Raw genomic sequence first — 22384 nt, forward strand, 5'->3', positions numbered from 1 at the left:
CTTTTAGCTTTTCTAATTTCTTTCTTAAGATTCTTTTTACATTCTTTATATTCCTCGAGCACCTCATTTACTCCATTCTGCCTATATTTATTATAGATCTCCTTCTTTTTCTGAACCAAGTTTCCAATATCCCTTGAAAATCATGGCGCTCTCAAACTTTTAACCTTTCATTTCAACCTAACAGGAACATAAAGATTCTGTACCCTCAAAATTTCACCTTTAAATGACCTCCATTTCTCTATTACATCCTTCCCAGAAAACAAATTGTCCCAATCCACTCCTTCTAAATCCTTCCACATCTCCTCAAAGTTACCCTTTCTCCAATCACAAATCTCAACCCTGGGTCCAGTCCTATCCTTCTCAATAATTACATTGAAACTAATGCTATTGTGATCCCTGGACCCAAAGTGCTCCCCAACACATACCTCCGTCACCTGACCTATCTCATTCCCTAACAGGAGATCCAACACTGCCCCTTCTCTAGTCGGTACCTCTATGTATTGTTGCAAAAAACTATCCTGCACACATTTTATAAACTCCAAACCATCCAGCCCTTTAACAGAATGGATTTCCCAGTCTATGTGTGGAAAATTAAAATCTCCCACAATCACAACCTTGTGCTTACTAAAAATATCTGCTATCTCCTTACAAATTTGCTCCTCCAATTCTCACTCCCCATTAGGTGGTCTATAATACCCCACTATAAGTGTTACTACACCTTTCCCATTCCTCATTTCCACCCAAATAGACTCGCGAGATGAACCCTCTAATCTATCCTGCCAAAGCACTGCTGTAATATTTTCTCGGACAAGCAATGCAACACTTCCCCCTCTTGCCCTGCCGATTCTATCACACCTGAAGCAACGAAATCCAGGGATATTTAATTGCCAATCACACCCCTCCTGCAACCATGTTTCACTAATAGCTACATCATCATATTTCCAGGTATCAATCCATGCTCTAAGCTCATCCACCTTTCTTTCAATGCTCCTAGCATTAAAATAGATGCATTTAAGAAACTCTCCACCTCTTCCTCTTTCATTTAGTCAAAGTTTAATCAACTTTGGCTAATTCCTACAATCTACATATAGATTGGGTGAATCAAATTGGTAAGGGTGCTGAGGAAGAGGATTTCTTGGAATGTATGCGGGATGGTTTTCTGAACAAACATGTCGAGGAACCAACTAGAAAGCAGGCCATTCTAGACTGGGTCCTGAGCAATGAAGAAGGGTTAGTTAGCAATCTTGTCGTGCGAGGCCCCTTGGGTAAGAGTGACCGTAATATGGTGGAATTCTTCATTAAGATGGAGAGTGACATAGTTAATTCAGAAACAAAGGTTCTGAACTTAAAGAAGGGTAACTTTGAAGGTATGAGACGTGAATTAGCTAAGATAGACTGGCAACTGATACTTAAGGGGTTGACAGTGGATATGCAATGGCAAGCATTTAAAGATCGCATGGATGAACTACAACAACTGTTCATCCCAGTTTGGCAAAATAATAAACCAGGGAAGGTAGTGCGCCCGTAGCTAACAAGGGAAATTAGGGATAGTATCAAGTCCAAAGAAGAAACAATCAAATTAGCCAGAAAAAGCAGCACATCTGAGGACTGGGAGAAATTCAGAGTCCAGCAGAGGAGGACAAAGGGCTTAATTAGGAAAGGGAAAAAAGATTGAGAGAAAGCTAGCAGGGAACATAAAAACTGACTGTAAAAGCTTTTATAGACATGTGAAAAGAAAAAGATTGGTTAAGGCAAATGTAGGTCCCTTACAGTCAGAAACAGGTGAATTGATCATGGGGAACAAGGACGTAGCAGACCAATTGAATAACTACTTTGGTTCTGTCTTCACTAAGGAGGACATAAATAATCTTCCGGAAATAGTAGGGGACTGAGGGTCTAGTGAGGTGGAGGAACTGAAGGAAATGCATGTTAGTAGGGAAGTGGTGTTAGGTAAATTGAAAGGATTAAAGGCAGATAAATCCCCAGGGCCAGATGGTCTGCATCCCAGAGTGCTTAAGGAAGTAGCCCAAGAAATAGTGGATGCATTAGTGATAATTTTTCAAAACTCCTTAGATTCTGGATTGGTTCCTGAGGATTGGAAGGTAGCTAATGTAACCCCACTTTTTAAAAAAGGAGGAAGAGAAAAACCAGGGAATTATAGACCGGTTAGTCTGACATCGGTGGTGGGGAAAATGCTCGAGTCGGTTATCAAAGATGTGATAACAGCACATTTGGAAAGCGGTGAAATTATCGGACAAAGTCAGCATGGATTTGTGAAAGGAAAATCATGTCTGATGAATCTTATAGAATTTTTTGAAGATGTATCTATTAGAGTGGATGGGGAGAGCCAGTGGATGTGGTATATTTAGATTTTCAAAAGGCTTTTGACAAGGTCCCACACAGGAGATTAGTGTGCAAACTTAAAGCACACGGTATTGGGGGGTATGGTATTGATGTGGATAGAGAATTGGTTGGCAGACAGGAAGCAAAGAGTGGGAGTAAACAGGACCTTTTCAGAATGGCAGGCTGTGACTAGTGGGGTACTGCAAGGCTCAGTGCTGGGACCCCAGTTGTTTACAATATATATTAATGATTTAGATGAGGGAATTAAATGCAGCATCTCCAAGTTTGCGGATGACACGAAGCTAAGAGGCGGTGTTAGCTGTGACGAGGATGCTAAGAGGATGCAGGGTGACTTGGATAGGTTAGGTGAGTGGGCAAATTCACGGCAGATGAAATTTAATGTGGATAAATGTGAGGTTATCCACTTTGGTTGCAAGAACAGGAAAACAGATTATTATCTGAATGGTGGCCGATTAGGAAAAGGGGAGGTGCAAAAGACCTGGGTGTCATTGTACACCAGTCATTGAAGGTGGGCATGCAGGTACAGCAGGCGGTGAAAAAGGCAAATGGTATGTTGGCAATCATAGCAAGAGGATTCGAGTACAGGAGCAGGAATGTTCTACTGCAGTTGTACAAGGCCTTGGTGAGACCGCACCTAGAGTACTGTGTGCAGTTTTGGTCCTCTAATCTGAGGAAAGACATTCTTGTCATAGAGGGAGTACAAAGAAGGTTCACCAGATTGATTCCTGGGATGGTAGGACTTTCATATGAAGAAAGACTGGATCGACTAGGCTTATACTCACTGGAATTTAGAAGATTGAGGGGGAATCTTATTGAAACATATAAAATTCTAAGAGATTGGACAGGCTAGATGCAGGAAGATTGTTTCCAATGTTGGGGAAGTCCAGAACAAGGGGTCCCAGTTTAACGATAAAGGGGAAGCCTTTTAGGACCAAGATGAAGAAAAACTTCTTCACACAGAGAGTGGTGAATTTGTGGAATTCTCTGCCACAGGAAACAGTTGAGGCCAGTTCATTGGCTATATTTAAGAGGAAGTTAGATACTGCCCTTGTGGCTAAAGGGATCAGGAGGTATGGAGAGAAAGCAGGTACAGGGTTTTGAGTTGGATGATCAGCCATGATCATACTGAATGGCACTGCAGGCTCGAAGGGCTGAATGGCCTATTCTTGCACCTATTTTCTATGTTTCTATGTTTTCCTCCCTCATGGCTCCACAGTCCCCTTAGTTCAACTGTAATACTGACACTTCTGATTTTCCCTTCTCCCTCTCAAATTGTAGATTAATACTTATTATATTCTGGTCACTACCTCCTAATGCTCCTTTACCTTGAGTTCCCTTATCAAATCCGGTTCGTTACACAATACTAGATCCAGAATTGACTTCTCCCTGTTAGGCTCCAATACAAGCTGCTCTAAGAATCCATCTCAGAAGCACTCCACAAATTCCCTTTCTTGTGGTCCAGTACCAACCTGATTTACCCAGTCTACCTGCATGTTGAAATCCCCCAATACAACCTTTGCAACATGCTGATTTTAGCTCTTGATACAACTTGCACCCTGTATCCAGGCTATTATGTGGGGGCCTGTAGATAACTCCCATTAGGGTCTTTTTGCCCTTACAGTTTCTCAGTTCTATCCATACTGAATCTACATCTCCCAATTCTATGTCACCCCTCGCAAGGGACTGAATTTCATTCCTCACCAGCAGAGCCACCCCACCCCCTCTGCCCACCTGTCTGTCCTTTCAATAGGATGTATATCCTTGAATATTCATTTCCCTGCCCTGGTCCTCTTGCAGCCATGTCTCTGTTATTCCTACATCATACTTACCAACTTCCAACTGAGCTTCAAGCTCATCCACTTTACTTCTTATACTTTGTGCATTCATATATAATACTTTTAATCCATTATTCCTCTCGTTTCTCACATCGGTCCCTATTGCACTTGGCCATACTCTCTGATCCCTTCCTGAGCTTTCTGCCCCATGAATTCTGTTGTCTTTCTTAACTTTTCTTATTCTCTCTTTCCCTTTAACTCCAACCTTATATTTCCAGTTCATCTCCTCCCCCCCCCCCCCACTTATTAGTTTAAACACACCCCTGTAGCAGTGGCAAACCTGCTTGCCAGAATGCTGGTCCCCCGCCTGTTAAGGTGCAACCCGTCCCTTTTGTACAATTCATCCTTACCCCAAAACAGATCCCAGTGGTCTACGAATCTAAAACCCTGCTTGCAGTACCAGCTCCTCAGCCACACATTGAGATCCCACATCTCCCTGTTCCTGCCCTCACCAGCATGAGTGTAGGTGATAAGAGGAGGATACAATAGGGTCTTTTAAGAGGCTCTTAGATAAACACATGGAGCTTAGAAAAATAGAGGGCTATGCAGTAGGGAAATTCTAGGCAGTTTCTAGAGTAGGTTACATGATCAGCACACCATTGTGGGTCGAAGGACCTGTAATGTGCTGTAGATTTTCTACATTTCTGTTTCTACACCTCAGTGCCCTACCAGTCACTGTGTAAAACCTACTCTTACTGGTTCTACCAAAATGCAACACTTCACACTTGTCATATTTAAGTTCCATCTGCCATTTTCCCAGCCAGTCCAGATCTACTGCAAGCATTGATAGTTTTTTCACTGTCCACTACACCCCCAATCTTGGAGTCATTCACAAATTTGCTTATCCAGTTTACCATATAATCATCCAGATCATTGGTGCAGATGACAAACAACAACAGACCCATCACTAGCACTCCACTAGTAACAGGCCTCTAGTCAGAAAGGCAACCATCTACTACCTCTCACTGGTTTCTCCCACAAAGTCAATGCTTAATCCAATTTACTACCTCATCATTAATAAGAACATAAGAACATAAGAGATAGGAGCAGGAGTAGGCCAATCGGCCCCTCAAGCCTGCTCCGACATTCAACAAGATCATGACTGATCCAATCTTAACTCTAGTTTTCACCGAATCCCACAAGGCAACAGTGCCAACCAATAGGGCACCATGCCGCCCATTTTATTTTATTATTCATCCCGCCCAAACCCATGTGATCACCCGGGGAAAAAAAAACGATTTGCCAACTGAGGAGAAAAAATCTGGAAAATTCCTCTCCAACCCATCCAGGCTATCGAAAACTGGCCCAGGAGATCACATGGCTGATCGAAACCTAACCTCATGTCCACTTACCCGCTCGCTCACCGTATCCCCTAATGCCATTTTTATCCAGGAAAATGTTTATCTCCGTTTTGAATTTATTGAGTATAGTAGCTTCTACAGCTCTCTGGGGCAGTAAATTCCACAGCCCCACTACCCTCTGAGTGAAGAAATTTCTCATCTCAGTCCTGGAATGGCATCCCCTTATTTTAAGATTATGCCCCCTAGTCCTAGTTTCACCCATCATTGGGAACATTCTCCCTGCATCCACCCGATCAAGCCCCTTCACAATCTTATATGTTTCAATAAGATCGCCTCTCATTCTTCGGAACACCAATGAGTAGAGTCCCAGTCTACTCAACCTCACATCATTCATCAACCCACCCATCCCCGGAATTAACCTAGTGAACCTGCTCTGCACTGCCTCGAGAGCCAGTATGTCCTTTCTTAAATATGGACACCAGAACTGCATGCAGTACTCCAGGTGTGGTCTCACCAATACCCGGTACAACTGCAGTAAGACCTCCCTGTTCTTATACTCCATCCTCCTAGCAATAAAAGCCAGCATTCCATTGGCCTTCTTGACCACCTGCTGCACTTGCATACTAACTTTTTGTGTTTCCTGCACCAGGACCCCCAGATCTCTTTGCACAGAAGCACTTTCCAGTTTCTCTCCATTTAGATAATAACTTGCTCTATTATTTTTCCTGCCAAAGTGCAAGACCTCACACTTGTCAGTATTATATTTCATCTGCCAAATGTCTGCCCAATCACGCAGCCTATCTATGTCCCCCTGCAGGGTTTCAATGTCCTCCGCACTCATTACACTCCCTCCCATCTTTTGTGTCATCAGCAAACTTTGTTATGTTGCACTTAGTCCCTTTCTCCAAATTATTAATATAGATTGTAAAGAGTTGGGGTCCCAACACCGACCCCTGCGGAACACCACTAGTCACCAACTGCCAGTCTGAGAATAAACCATTTATCCCAACTCTCTGTTTTCTGTTAGAAAGCCAATCCTCCACCCATGCCAGAATATTATTCCCAATCCCATGATTTTGTACTTTAAGTAATAATCTTTGGTGTGGCACCTTGTCAAATGCCTTTTGGAAGTCCAAATACACCACATCCACTGGTTCCCCTTTATCTACCCTATATGTTATGTCCTCAAAGAACTCCAACAAATTTGTCAAACATGACTTCCCTTTTGTAAAGCCATGCTGACTTTGTACTATTAAGCAATGTTTATCCAAATGCCTTGTTACTGTTTCCTTAATTATCGATTCCAACATTTTGCCAACCACAAATGTTAGGCTAACTGGCCTATAATTCCCAGCCTTCTGTCTATTGCCCTTTTTAAATAAAGGTGTTACATTAGCATTTTTCCAATCTGCCGGGACCATTGCCGAGTCCAGCGAGTTTTGAAAAATTATCACTAATGCATCCACAATCCCAACCGCCACTTCCCTTAAGACCCTAGGATGCAAGCCATCCGGTCCAGGGGATTTATCCACCTTCAGTCCCATTAATTTATCAAGTACCATTTCCTTGGTGATTTGAATCGTAGTTAGCTTCTCTCCCCCTAGAGCCCCCCTGCTTATCCAGTGTTGGGATATTTTGAGTGTCCTCTACTGTAAAAACTGATACAAAATATTTGTTCAGTGTTTCCGCCATCTCCATGTCCCCTACCATTAATTTCCTGGTCTCATCTTAATGCCAAACGACTCAGCCTTACAATGAGTCATACAGGATTTCCCCACCCATCAAAGCCTTGTTGATAATGCCTGATCAATCCTTGCCTTTCTACCTGCCCAATAATTCCATTCACAGAATAATTTCCAAAAATATTGGAACTATTGGTTTGGTAGTATTAGACGATTCCACCACCAGTGGTTCAGGTTTAATTCCACCACTCCCTGTAAGGAGTTTGTACGTTTTCCGTGACCACAGGCGTTTCCTCCAGATACTCTGGTTTCCTCCTACGTACAGGTTAGTAGTTTCATTAGTCACATGGATGTAATTGATTGGCTTGGGCTGTCAAGCTTTATCTCTAAGAAAACAAAATGTAAAGAAACTCCCCTCTCTCCAACGTTCAACTGATGGGCTCATGAAACTGGGCTTCACTTTGCTGACATTCTCCACTAAAGGTACAATGTTTGATCTGTAGTAATTTTGGCTCCTCAGAGTTGGCCAGAGATCTTGGATTCACAGGCAATACTTGCCAATTTCTTTACATATTCCATCTTCTTACATCACCCTCTGCTCAGTTTACAGTGCCTTTCTTCGAAACATTATCAGCCTTTCCCTAACATAAACACTCTCAGTTATCTGTGAAGCATCACTGTGTTTCGGGGGAAGAGAAGGTGAGAAGGACAAACTGGGCAGGTCTGTACTGAGCAAAAATCTTCACCTATGTCCTTGATGACATCAATGCCATAAGCATGGCTAATGTCCCTTAGTCAAACTGTGTAGTTAACCGATCTGTAAAATGTTGCACTTATTAAATGCTGTGTCACACAAAGCAACAAATCGAATCCCTCTGAGCATTCCTACCGGTCTCGTGATACAGGGAAGCTCCCTTCTTGGAAATTGTTATGGGCAGTTTCCGGGGAGACGCAGATTCGACTTTCATCATTTCATCACAGCACTGTCTCCACGCACCTGAACAAGAAACGACAGGTGAACAGGCAAGATGGAGCACGAACCAGCAAGGCATGGTAGACAAAGGGGCAAGGTGCAGCATGTAAGTAAGCAACACCGCATGCAAACGGGCAAGGTGAGGCAAGAAAACAAGTAAGATGTTGTGAGTAATCGGCAGCAGCGGAAGGCAGGGAAAGCACCAGTAAACGCGGTGAGTTCTTTCTCCATGCATGGAGATTTTCCTTATTTTTTAAACCATAAAGGAGAGATGGGGTCTAGCGGAGCGGCCATCATCAGAGTTGGGGCTAGAGTCAGAATGGGAACAGAGGCTTCGATGAGAAGAGGCTGAGGCCAAAGAAACACATAAAAAGGGTAACACACTCAAAATACTGTAGGAACTCCGGTGACCAGTGGTGTGCCTCAGGAATCTGTTCTGGGACCCCTCCTCTTCGTCATTTTTATAAATGACCTGAATGAGGAAGTGGAGGGATGGGTTAGTAAATTTGCTGATGACACAAAGGTGCGGGGTGTTGTGGATAGTGTGGAGGGCTGTAAGAAGTTACAACGGGACATTGACAGGATGCAAAACTGGGCTCAGAAGTGGCAGGTGAGTGTGAGGTAGTTCATTTTGATAGGTCAAATATGATGGCAGAATATAGTATTAATGGTAAGACTCTTGGCAGTGTGGAGGACCAGAGGGATCTTGGGGTCATCGAATAGTACAGCACATTACAGGCCCTTCAGCCCACAATGTTGTGCTGACTCTCAAACCCTGCCTCACATATAACCCCCCCACCTTAAATTCCTCCATATACTTCCATATACTTCTGGCTTCCAGTAGAAGTGGTAGAGGCAGGTTTGGTATTGTCATTTAAAGCAAAATCGGATAGGTATATGGACAGGAAAGGAATGGAGGGTTATGGGCTGAGTGCGGATCAGTGGGATTGGGTGAGGTAAGCATTCGGTATGGACTAGAAGGGCCGAGATGGCCTGTTTCCGTGCTGTAATTGTTACATGGTTTTATGGTTATATGGTTATTCTTCAACCGTTTGAGGTGAAAGAGGTACTGTTGAGCTTTTTTCACCACACAGTCAGTATGTACAGACCAGGTGAAATCTTTGGGGATGTGTATGTGAAGAAGTTATATACACGTAGATCTTTCAGCTTTTTGAACACCTGCTCCCTTGTAATAGTAACTGCACTCACTTCTCTTCCCTCACACCCTTCAACATCTGGCACACTGCTAATGTCTTCCACAGTGAAGAGTAATGCAAAATACTCGTTTAGTTCATCTGCCATCTTCTTGGCCCCCCGTTATTACCTCTCTGGCCTCATTTTCCAGCAGTTCTATATCTACACTTACCTCTTTTATTTTCTACATACTTGGAAAAGCCTTTACTATTCACTTTGCTATTGTTTGCTGGCTTGCTTTCATATTTCATCATTTCCCTCCTAATGATTCTTTTAGCTGCTCTCTGTAGGTTTTTAAAAACTTCCCAATCTTCTCTCTTCCAACTAATTTGTGCTTAGTTGTATGCCCTCTCTTTTGTTTTTACATTAGTTTTGACATCCCTCATCAGCCATGGTTGTACTATTTTGCCATTTGAGTATTTCTTTGTTTTTGTAATGCACATGACCTGCACCTTCTTTACCTTTTTCCCAGAAACTCGCACCATTGCTGCTCTGCTGACATCCCTGCCAGCATCTCCTTTGGCCAACTCCTCTCTCATACCACTGCAATTTCCCTTACTCCACTGAACTGCTACAGCAGACTTCACTTTCTCCCTATCAAATTTCAAGTTGAACTCAGTCATGTTGCAATCACTGCCTCCTAAGGGTTCCTTCATCTTAAGCTCCCTAATCACCTGTTCATTACATAATACTCAATCCAGTATAGCTGATCCCCAAGTAGTCGTAGTCTCTCGAAGTCCGAGGAAGACAGATGTGTTGTGGTCAACGTCTGTGGGCACACGTATGACTTCTGAGGCCGAAGTCTGAAGTGCAGATACGGTTGCAGATGGGGCAAGGAGCACCACCTATTGGGGCAGGAGCGGACGCCTTCCTGTGTCTTTCTTGACTCGCCTTGAGGCTGATCCATATGTAGGCTCAACAACAAAAAGACATCTCGGGGCATTCAACAAACTCACACTCTTGAGATCCATTTCCAACCTAATTTTCCCAATCCACCTGCATGTTGAAATCTCTCATTACTATCATAACATTGCCCTTTTAACAAGTCTTTTCTATTTCCTGTTGTAATCTGTGGTCCACATGCCAGCTGCTGTTGGGAGGCCTGTATATAACTGACATCAGGTCCTATTACCCTTGCAGTTTCAAGATTCAACATCTTCCGACCCTATGTCACATCTTTCTAATAATTTGATGGCCACAGCATCATACCTGAGAATCTGTAATAGTACAATAGTGTGTATGGCATCCATTAGCCTTGCGAGACCGTGGATCAGCGCCCTCTCCAGTACAATAGTACATCCACCTTATTTCTTCTACTCTGTGCATTGAGATATCACACTTTGAGTACTGTATTTACTACCCTTTTTAATTCTATATGCCTAATGCACTGATACTCACCCTACTGGCTGCAATTATATTCTATCATCTACCTGCCCTTCCTGACAGTCTGACTGCATGCTATCTTTGCTTTATGTATCCAAATATACATATTTGGATAGACATGGACTTATTAAAGGTAGTCAGCATGGCTTTATGCATGGTATGTCATGTCTAACCAATCCTATAGTTTGTCAAGAAAGCTACCAGGAAAGTGGATAAAGGCAAGGCAGTGGATGCTGTCTAAACGGACTTTAGGAAGGCATTTAACAAGGATCGCGTAGGAGGTTGGTCAATTCAGTCAGGATTCAAGATGAGGTAGTAAATTGTATTAGACATTGGCTTTGTGGGAGAAGCCAGAGAGTGGTAGTAGATGGCTGACTCTCTGATTAGAGGCTGTGACTAGTGGTGTACAGGGATCGGTGCTGGGTCCTTTGTTGTTTGTCATTTATATCAATGATCTGGATGATAATGTGGTTAGCTGGATCAGCAAGTTTTCAGATAATATCAAGATTGGGGCAGTAGTGGACAGTCAGGAAGACTACCATGCACAGGCATCTGGACCAGCTGGAAAAATGGGCTGAAAAATGGCAGATGGAATTTAATCTAGACAAGTGCAAGGTTTTGCACTGCAGATCTCATATGGTGAACAGTAAGGCACTGAAGATTGTGGTAGAACAAGGGGATCTGGAATTACAGGTCTATAATTTGTTGAAAAAGTGTCACAGGTAGATAGGGTCATAAAGAAAGATTTTTGGGACATTGACTTTCATAAGTCAATGTATTGAGTACAGGAGAAGCGATGTTATGTTGAAGTTGTATAAAACGTTGGTGAGGCCTAATTTGGAGTATTGTGTGTAATTTTGGTCACCTATCTACAGGAAAGATGTAAACAAGATTGAAAGAATACAGAGAAAATTTACAAGATGTGCCAAGTCAGGAGAACCTGAGTTATATGGAAAGATTGAATAGGTTAGGACTGTATTCCTTAGAACATACAGACTGAGAGGAAATTTGATAGAGGTATACAAAATTATAAGGAGTATAGACAGGGTGAATTCAAATCATCTTTTCACACTGTTGGGTAGGATTATAACTGGAGATCATGGGTTAAGGGTGACAGGTGAGAGATTTAAGGGAACATGACGGGAAACTACTTCACTTAGAGGGTTGTGAGAGTGTGAAATGAGCTACCAGTGCAAGTAGTGCATGCAAGTTTGATTTCAACATTTAAGATAAGTTTGGATAGGGACATGGATGGTCAGAGCATAGATGGCTATTGTCCCAGTGCAGGTCAATGGGAGTTGGCAGTTTAAATGGTTTTGGCATGGACTAGATGGGCCGAACTGCTGAGCTGTATTTCTCTAAAACTCTAGGACTCTAATTGGGAAGCCAAGAATGTCTGTGTTGTCCATATTGAGTGCAATCAAAGGGTGATTGTGGAAGTGGATAGTGGGTTAAGGATAAAGGAATGTCAAGGTAATATTGAACTGGAAGAATATGATGTTTACTCTTGTCCCCTAGGGAATTCTGAGCTCCAGCCTGTTGTACAACAGCTGAACATCCCACCATTTCTTTTCAAACTCACTCATATCATAGAAATGCTGCCAGAAAGCCTCCATCCATCTGTGCATCTCCTCCAAAGAGTCAGTGACGAGGGTGTGTGTCACCTCCTCCCCTGCAAATTGATTCGTTATTAAGATGCAGTTTGATGTTCTCTTGGGCTCTTTTCCCGTTGCCCTGATACGTGTTTCCTGAAAAACAAAGCATTTGTCTTGTAACGAGATCAGAAGGATTATCCAAAGTGGACTGTTGGGAGAGGGAGAGGGGGAGAGGGAGAGAGGAGGAGAGGGAGAGAGGGGGAGGGGAGAGGGGGAGAGGGGGAGAGGGAGAGAGAGAGAGGGGGAGAGGGGAGAGGGGAGAGGGAGAGAGGGGAGAGGGGAGAGGGAGAGAGGGGAGAGGGAGAGAGGGGAGAGGGAGAGAGGGGAGAGGGGAGAGGGAGAGAGGGGAGAGGGGGAGAGGGAGAGAGGGGAGAGGGGGAGAGGGGGAGAGGGGGAGAGGGGGAGAGGGGGAGAGGGGGAGAGGGGAGAGGGGGAGAGGGGGAGAGGGGAGAGAGAGAGAGGGGGAGAGGGGAGAGGGGGAGAGGGGAGAGGGGGAGAGGGGAGAGGGAGAGAGGGGAGAGGGAGAGAGGGGAGAGGGAGAGAGGGGAGAGGGAGAGAGGGGAGAGGGGGAGGGGAGAGGGAGAGAGGGGAGAGGGGGAGAGGGGAGAGGGGGAGAGGGGGAGAGGGGGAGAGGGGGAGAGGGGGAGAGGGGGAGAGGGGGAGAGGGGGAGAGGGGGAGAGGGGGAGAGGGGGAGAGGGGGAGAAGGAGAGGGAGAGGGAGAGGGAGGGAGAGGGAGAGAGGGAGAGGGGGGAGAGGGGAGAGGGGGAGAGGGGAGAGGGGGAGAGGGAGAGAGGGGAGAGGGGGAGAGGGGAGAGGGGGAGAGGGGGAGAGGGGGAGAGGGGGAGAGGGGGAGAGGGGGAGAGGGGGAGAGGGGGAGAGGGGGAGAGGGGGAGAGGGGGAGAGGGGGAGAAGGAGAGGGAGAGGGAGAGGGAGGGAGAGGGAGAGAGGGAGAGAGAGGGGAGAGGAGAGAGGGAGAGAGGGGAGAGGGGGGAGAGGGAGAGAGGGGAGAGGGGGAGAGGGGGAGAGGGGGAGAGGGGGAGAGGGGGAGAGGGGGAGAGGGGAGAGGGGGAGAGGGGGAGAGGGAGAGAGAGAGAGGGGGAGAGGGGAGAGGGGGAGAGGGGAGAGGGGGAGAGGGGAGAGGGAGAGAGGGGAGAGGGAGAGAGGGGAGAGGGAGAGAGGGGAGAGGGAGAGAGGGGAGAGGGGGAGGGGAGAGGGAGAGAGGGGAGAGGGGGAGAGGGGAGAGGGGGAGAGGGGGAGAGGGGGAGAGGGGGAGAGGGGGAGAGGGGGAGAGGGGGAGAGGGGGAGAGGGGGAGAGGGGGAGAGGGGGAGAGGGGGAGAAGGAGAGGGAGAGGGAGAGGGAGGGAGAGGGAGAGAGGGAGAGGGGGGAGAGGGGGAGAGGGGAGGGGGAGAGGGGAGGGGGGAGGGGGGGAGGGGGGAGAGGGGAGAGGGGAGAGGAGAGAGGGGGAGAGGGGGAGAGGGGGAGAGGGAGAGAGGGGAGAGGGGGAGAGGGGAGAGGGGAGAGGGGAGAGGGGAGAGGGGAGAGGGGGAGAGAGCAGCACGTGTGCTATTTCAGTGATAGAGAGAGAGAGAGCAAGGAAAACCTGTGAGTTGCCTTGGAAACTGAAGGGCGGAGCTATATGATGGACAGCTGGTGTTCAGCACTTGTGGAATATATACAAGGTAATCTGGCTTTGTAATCAGACAGACACAAGAGCCAAGGAAGACACTGTCACAGGTTGAGCTTTGTGTGCCCATGACAAAGGTGGAGTTTCTGCTCACAGTGTGGACAAACTGGTGACTGGTGGGAAGCTACCAGTGTGTTTAACCCTTGCCTGGGTTGATAGATTACCGTGGAAGATTCAATGGCATTGGCACTGGGAAGACAAAACATCTCCCTCTCTCTCCAACTCTACTCAATTCAAATTCCAACTGAACTGACTTCTTACCCATTCCACCATAAGACTGTATCATTTTAACACCTGAGCTGGGAGAAGCTTGGGAACTTTATTTACTCTCTTATATATGCGTATACTCTGCTGACCTGTTTGCCTTATCTTGTTTTATATTACTTTATCATGTAGTTACTACTAGTGTTTATAACGCAAGACTCAGACTCCAGGTGTGTCCATTTCTGCTGGTCCTTTTTAACCCGTTACAGGGTACGTTACAGTCAGGAGGGTTAAATTGTACAATTCTGATAAACAGACCAGGTTGGTAGGTGAGAGTAAGGTTAAACATTTGAACCTTTTCCACAGAGGGGTGCCATTTTGGGTGTCTGTAAGGCATAAAACAATCTCTTTATGAGAAGATTTCAATGATTAACACACACCTGGAATTACTTCAAACCCTCTGCCATTTTCTACAGTCTAGTGAAGTGATGCTCTATTGATCCCATGGTTTGCAGTCTTAGTGACAAACCTCTTAAATCACACATAATCAAATGCCCCTTACATACACAATTTACTTATATAATCTGTATAATTTACACATAAAATGTACAGATACACAATTTCTCCTGTAACTAAATGCTGGCGACTTACTTCCGCCTTACTAACCTAAAACGTACATTGTCAGATTTAGATTTATTTTTCATATCTACATCAAAAATATACAGTGAAATGTGTTGTTTGCATTAACCAACACATCTAAAGAATTGCTGGGACAGTCCACAAGTATCACCATAATTCCTGTGCCAAAAAAGTGTGGCCACAATATTTATTGTGTCCAAACGCTCATACAAGGAGCCAGAGAGCAAACTGCTAGCCTAATGAAATATACATTCCTACTTGCTTGTATGACTCCCAAGGGCAATAGTTTAGCCATCTGGGGAAGCAGACAAGAGCTGCACTCTCCTAGCACTAGTAACCCAGGTTTACTCTTGACCTCACTGGCTTACATGCTTTACCTTTGCCCACATAAATTAGGAACTGCAGCAGGTGACTCAGCTGTGACTCTGCCTCACCAGTCAATATGGTGATAGCTGATCTGAGTGTAAACCCATCCACACCACACCTCCCGCCTTTCACCTCTAGCTCGCTCATACCTGCCTACCTCTGCTAACATATTCAAAGACCATGCTGCCACTAGCATTTGAGAAAGGATTCCATGGAGTGTTCTACAACTCTATTACTTGCCAACCTCTAAGAAAAATAGCCTCAGCATTGTTTGAAATGGACAATCTTAGATCTTCAAACAGATTTTTCCTTGTTCTAGATTCTCCACAAGAGGAAACATCCATGACCTCTCAGGATCTCAGTGCTTTGAACTTACATCCTGTTGGGGAGGGAGTGTGGTGAAGGGGGGGAAGAGAATCAGTAGGGCAACCATCAGATCTGCACTTCAGGATGAGAACCAGTACTATGGGGCAAGAATAGGCAACAAGTCCGGTGGAATTCTCACGGGGGAGTTGCATCCAACTGATGGGCCAAGAAGTCTGTTTTCAGCCAATACAATTTCAGGACCAGCACATGGTCTCATTTTGTCCAGAAACTTTTCATGGTCCTAGACATACAAGGAAATATCACCATAAGGCAGGTTTCAGATGGGCGGTGTCAACAACACAGTTTATGGTAAGAATGTGGTTGTCAACAACAGTTCGGAGAGCTGCTAAAGGCCAGCAGGAGACTGAATACAAACCTTATTGATCGCAATAGTGAAGGCAGCCTCCACCTTGGCCTCGACTTCCTCCGGAGAATAATAACAGAAGAGATTAGTTCCTTGTAAAACGCAGTACATCCTGGTCCAATTGTGCAGGTCACCAACCAGCTGCTGCAATGCCAAGAAAGAAAACAGATAAAAGGGACAAGCTCAGGAGAGGTTGTCTCAGTGACAGAGGGCGAAGGTAGGGTTGAGGGTCAGGGCTCAGTGGGGTGTTGGGATGGGCACTGGGGGATGGGTAGTGCGAGAATTAAGGGGGGAGAAGCAGGTATGGTGAGCCAAGTTGAAAGTGAAACTCAGGATTGTTGTGGATAACTTCAACTTCCCTGATGTAGACTGGGATCTCCTTAGCACAACAGATTTAATTTGTTAGGTGCGTCCAGGAGGGTTTCTTAAATCAGTATGCAGGCAGTCTAAGAGGAGAAGCTATACCATACGAGTATAAGGTATAAGAGCAGAATTACACCATTTGGCCCACTGAGTCTGCTCTGCCATTTCATCATGGCTGATCTATTTCCCACTCAGCCCCAATTTCCTGCCTTCTCCCCTATGGCAATGAATTCCACAGATTCATTTCTCTGGCAAAACAAAATCCTCCTCATCTCCATTCTAAATGGACACCCCTCTATTCTGAGCCTGTTGTCCTCTGGTCTTAGACTCACCCACCACAGGGGTACTCCTGTGGCCAGTCCCCTCAACAACAGGTATACCAATTTGGATACTTTTGGAGGTATAACCTAACAGAGGAAAGTCACAGTGATTGAGTCTCTGGAACTGAGTCTGCCTGTGTGACTCAAAACAGAAGAGGAGAGAAGAGGCATGCTGTGGTGATGGTGGATTCGCTAGTTAAGAGAATGAATAGGAGGTTCTGTGAGCAAGAATGACATCCTGGATGGTATGTTGCTTCCCAGGATGTCTCGGATCGAGTCCTCAGCATTCTTAAGTGGGAGGCTGAAAAGCCAGAGGTTGTGGTCCATACGGGTACTGATGCCATGGGTAGGACAAGTAACGTGTTTCTACACAGGGAGATCAGGGACCTAGTTGCTAAGTTGAAGGGCAGGACTTTCAGGGTTGTGAACTCAGAATTGCTTCCTATGCAATGTGCTAATGTGGCCTGAATGAGGAAGATTATACAGTTTAATACTTCGCTAAGCAGTTGGGGTGGGAGGGAGGGCATAAGTTCTTTGGATCATTCTGCTTTATTCCAGGGAATCTGGGACCTGTACAGAAGGGATGGTTTGCACCTGAACTGGAGGGGGGCTAATATCCTAGCAGGAAGGTTTATTAATGCTGTACGGTGGGGTTTAAAATAGAGTTGCAGGGGGATTGGAACCAGAGTGCCAGAACAGTTAGTGGAGACACTGTGGAGGCAGATGTTGGTAAGACCTCAGGCAAAGTTAGGATTCAAAAGGTTGAGCATGGTGCGACTAGTGTCTTGAGTTGCATATATTTCAATGCAAGAAGCATCATTGGAAAGGCGGATGATAGCGCTGAATATGAGGTAGCTGGTTTACAAACAGAGGCAATGTGTAGTGGGGAGAGGTTGGTGATAAGGCAAAATTGCACCCAGCAGGATGAGTTGCAACATAAAAGGCAAACAAAATCAAAAAGGGTGAATACAGGACTGTAAGTGTTGTATTTGAATGCATGCAGTAATACAAAGTAAGATAGATGAAATTGTAGCAGAGTTGCAGATTGACAGGTATGTTGTTGTAGAATCATGGCTGTAAGATTATAGCTGGGAGCTTAATGTCCAGGGATACACACTGTATTGAAAGAACATGCAGAAAGGCAGAGGGACCAGCATTGCTCTGTTGGTAAGAAATGAAATGAGATCATTAGAAGGAAGTGACATAGGGTCAGAAGGTGTTGAATCATTGTGGATCGAGCTAAGGAACTGCAAGGGTAAAAAGACCCTGATGGGAGATGTATCCAGACTTACAAACAGTAGCAAGGATGTGGCCTGCAAATTACAATGGGAGATAGTAAATGTATGCCAAATGGTCAATTTTATAGAAGTCATGGGGGCTTCAATATGCAGGCAGATTGGGAAAATCAGGTTGGTGTTGGATTCTAGGACAGGGAATTACTAGAATGCCTACGAGATGGCTTTTTAGAGCAGCTCATGGTTGAACCCACTAGGAGATCAGCTGCTCCGGATTGAGTGATGTGCAATGAACCAGAATTGATTAGACACCTTATGGTAAATAATTCTTAGTGGCAATGATCACAAGGTAATCAAATTCACCCTAAAACTTGAGAAGGAGAAGCGAAAGTCAGATATATCAGTATTACAGTGGAGTAAAGAGAATTACAGAGGCATGAGAGAGGAGATGGCCAAAATTGACTGGAAATGAACACAGGCAGGGATGATAGAAGAGCAGTAATGGATGAAGTTTCTGGAAGCAATTCAGAAGCACAGGATTTATACAGCCCAAAGAGGAAAAAGATTTCTAAAGGAAAGATGGTACAAAGATGGTTCTGGATAACAAGAGAAGTCAAAACCAACATAAAAGCCAAAGTGAGGGCATATAATACAGCAAATATTAGTGGGAAGTTAGAGGACTGGAAAGCTTTTAAATACTAACAGAATGCAACTAAAAAAGTCATTAAGAAGGTAAAGATGGAATACATAAGTAAGCTAGCCAATAATATTAAAGAGGATACCAAAAGTTTCTTCAGATACCTAAAGTGTAAAAGAGAGGCAAGAGTGATTATCAGACCACTGGAAAATGATGCTAGAGAGGTATTAATAGGGGAAAATGAAATGGTGGATGAACTGAATAAGTATTTTGCATCAGTCTTCAGTGTGGAAGACACTAACAGTGTGGTGGAAGTTCCAGATGTCAGGAGTCATGAAGTGCGTAAAGTTACCATTTCTACAATGTAGCTTCTTGGGAAACTGAAAGGTCTGAAGGCAAATAAGTCACCTGGCCCAGATAGTGTACACCCCAAAGTTCTGAAAGAGGTGGCTGAAGAGGTCATGGAGGCATTAGTAATGATCAGTCAAGAATCAGTAGATTTGGAACATTTCCAGAATACTGGAAAATTGCATATGTCACTTGACACTTCAAGAAGGGAGAGAGGCAGAAGAAAGGAAACTAGAAGCCAATGTGTCTGACCTCAGTGGTTTGGAAGACGTTGGAGCCAATTATTAACAATGAGGCCTCAGAGTACCTGGAGGCACATAACAAAATAGGTCATAGTCAGCAGGCTTTCCTCAAGGGAAAATCTTGCCTGAAAAATCTGTTGGAATTCTTTGAAGAAATAACAAGCAAGATAGACAAAGGAGAATCAGTTGATGCTGTATACTTGGATTTTCAGAAGACATTTGACAAGGTGTCACACGTGAGGCTGTTCAACAAGCTATGAGCCCATGGTTTACAGAAAAGTTTTCTAGCATGGATAAAATAGTGGCTGATTGGTAGGAGGCAAAGAGTGCAAATAAATAGAGCCTTTTCTGGTTGGCTGCTGGTGATTAGTGGTGTCCCATGGGGTCTGTGTTGGGACCAATTCATTTTATGTTATATCTCAATGATTTGGATGATGGCCATGTTGCAAAGTTTGCAGATGATATGAAGATAGGTGGACTTTGAAGAAGAAGAAGAGAGGCTTTGGAAAGATGTAGACAGATGAGGAAAATAGGCAAACAAATGGCAGATGGAAGAGTTTGATAATGCACTTTGGGAGAAGAAATAAACGGATTGACTCTTTTCTAAATGAAGAAAAACATGAAAGACTGAGGCGTAAGAGGACTTGGCAGTCCTTGTGCAGGATTCCCCTTAAGATTAATTTGCAAGTTGAGTCTGTAGTGAAGGCGGCAAATAGAAAATTAGCATTCATTTCAAGCAGACTAGAATATAAAAACAGGAATGTGATGTTGAAACTTTATAAAGCAGTGGTGAGGCCTCACTTGGAGCATAGTGAGTAACTTTGGGCCCTTATCTTTGAAAGGATTTGCTGAAACTGGAGAGGGTTCAAAGCAGTTTCACATGAACAACTCCAGGATTGAATGGTGTGTCAACTGAAGAGCGTTTGATGGCACAAAGAGTGTATTCACTGGAATTCAGAAGAATGAGGGGTGACCTCAGTGAAAATTATTAAATGGTGAAAGGACTTGACAGAGTTCATAAGGAGGGAATGTCTCCTGTGGTGGGAGAGTCTAAAACCAGAGGACACAGACTCAGAATTGAGGGGCATCCTTTTAAAAACAGAAATGAGGAGGAATTACTTCAGCCAGAGAGTGGTGAATCTGTGAAATTCTTTGCCACAGGCAGCTGTGGACATTGTCTTTATATTTAAGGCAGAGGTTCATAGATTCTTGACTGGTCAGGTCATAAAGGGCTACTGGGCAAAAGCAAGAGATTGAGGCAGAGTAGACTTGATGGGCTAAACAGCCTAATTCTGCTCCTATATATTATAAAATTCTGAGGCTATCAGTCAGGAAATTGGAGGCTTAAACTGGAAACAGATATTCTCAGGGAAAAGTATGGAAGAAATGTGGCAAATGTTCAGGGGATATTTGTGTAGAGCTCTTTATAGGTACGTTCCAGTGAGACAGGGAAATTATGGTAGGGTACAGAAACCGTGGTGGACAAAGGCTATAATAAATCTAGTCAAGAAGAAAAGCTTACAAAAGATTCAGAGAGCTAAGTAATGTTAGAGATCTAGAAGATTATAAGGCTACTAAGGAGAAGTTTAAGAAGGAAATTAGGAGAGCCAGAAGGGGCCATGGTGGGGAGAATTAAGGAAAATCCCAAGGCATTCTACAAGTATGTGAAAAGCAAGAGGATAAGACATGAAAGAATAGGACCTATCAAGTGTGACAGTGGGAAAGTGTGTATGGAACCAGAGGAAATAGCAGAGGTACTTAATGAATACTTTATTTCAGTATTCACTATGGAAAAGGATCTTAGTGATTGTAGTGCAGACTTGCAGCAGACTGAAAGCTTGAGCATGTAGATATTAAGCAAAAGGATGTGCTGAAGCTTTTGGAAAGCATCAAGTTAGACAAGTCACCGAGACCTGACAAAATGTACCCCAGGCTACTGTGGGAGGCGAGGGAGAAGATTGCTGGCGATGTTCTTTGCATCATCAACGGAGACAGGAGAGGTTCCCGAGAATTAGAGGTTTGCAGATGCTGTTCCTTTATTCAAGAAAGGGAGTAGAGATAGCCCAGGAAATTATAGACCAGTGAGTCTTACTTCAGTGGTTGGTAAGTTGTTGGAGAAGATCCTGAGAGGCAGGATTTATGGACATTTGGAGAGGCATAATATGATTAGGAATAGTCGGCATGGCTTTGTCAAGGGCAGGTCATGCCTTCTGAGCCTGATAGAATTTTTTGAGGATGTGACTAAACACATTGATGAAGGAAGAGCAGAAGATGTATATGGATTTAAGAAAGACATCAGATAAGGTACATCATACAAGGCTTATTGAGAAAGTAAGGAGGCATGGGATCCAAAGGGACATTGCTTTGTGGATCCAGAACTGGCTTGCCCACAGAAGACAAAGAGTGGTTGTAGACGGGTCACATTCTGCATGAAGGTCGGTAACCAGCAAAGTCCCTCAGGGATCTGTTCTGCGACCCTTACTTTTTGTGATTTTTATAACTGACCTGGATGAGGAAGTGGAAGGATCGGTTAGTAAGTTTGCTGATGACACAAAGGTTGGAGGTGTTGTGGATAGTGTGGAGGGCTGTCAGAGGTTACAGCGGGACATTGATAGGATGCAAAACTAGGCTGAGAAGTGGCAGATGGAGTTCAATCCAGATAAGTGTGAAGTGGTTCGTTTTGGTAGGTCAAATATGATAGCAGAATAGAGTATTAATGGTAAGACTCTTGGCAGTGCAGAGGATCAGAGGTGTACTAGCCTTCATCAAACATGGAATTGAATTTAGAAGCCGAGTGGTAACGTTGCAGCTATATAGAACCCTGATCAGACCCCACTTGGAGTACTGTGCTCAGTTCTGATCGCCTCATTACAGGAAGGATGTTGAAGCCAAAGAAAAGGTGCAGAGGAGATTTACAAGGATGTTGCCTGAATTGGGGAGCATGCCTTATGAGAATAGGTTGAGTGAACTCAGCCTTTTCTTCTTGAAGCGAAAGAGGATGAGAGGTGACCTGATAGAAGTGTACAAGACGATAAGAGGCATTGATCATGTGGATAGTCAGAGGCTTTTTCCCAGGGCTGAAATGGTTGCCACAAGAGGAACTTGTTCCTTGTAAGCGGAACAAGTGCTACACCTGCCCTTACACTTCCTCCCTCACCACCATTCAGGGCCCCAGACAGTCCTTCCAGGTGAGGTGACACTTCACCTGTGAGTCGGCTGGTGTGGTA

At 44.6% G+C, this 22384-nt stretch overlaps 1 protein-coding gene across 4 annotated transcripts in view; it reads right to left on the reverse strand.

Moving 5' to 3' along the window:
- LOC132392020 (rhotekin-like) overlaps positions 1–22384 on the reverse strand; it is a 258421-nt gene that overhangs the window by 128718 nt on the left and 107319 nt on the right. For 2 of the 4 annotated variants that reach the window (XM_059965934.1, XM_059965935.1), the window contains exons 8-10: positions 16025–16153; positions 12315–12480; positions 8072–8179 (exon numbers count right to left, since the gene is read on the reverse strand). In XM_059965934.1, coding sequence (XP_059821917.1) covers positions 8072–8179; positions 12315–12480; positions 16025–16153 — 403 coding nt within the window. Of the gene's footprint in view, positions 1–8071; positions 8180–12314; positions 12481–16024; positions 16157–22384 lie in introns of all 4 variants that reach the window. The other 2 variants (XM_059965932.1, XM_059965933.1) reach the window with 1 other exon arrangement.

Source organism: Hypanus sabinus, chromosome 3, assembly GCF_030144855.1.
Source record: "Hypanus sabinus isolate sHypSab1 chromosome 3, sHypSab1.hap1, whole genome shotgun sequence".
NCBI classification, from domain to species: Eukaryota; Metazoa; Chordata; class Chondrichthyes; order Myliobatiformes; family Dasyatidae; genus Hypanus; species Hypanus sabinus.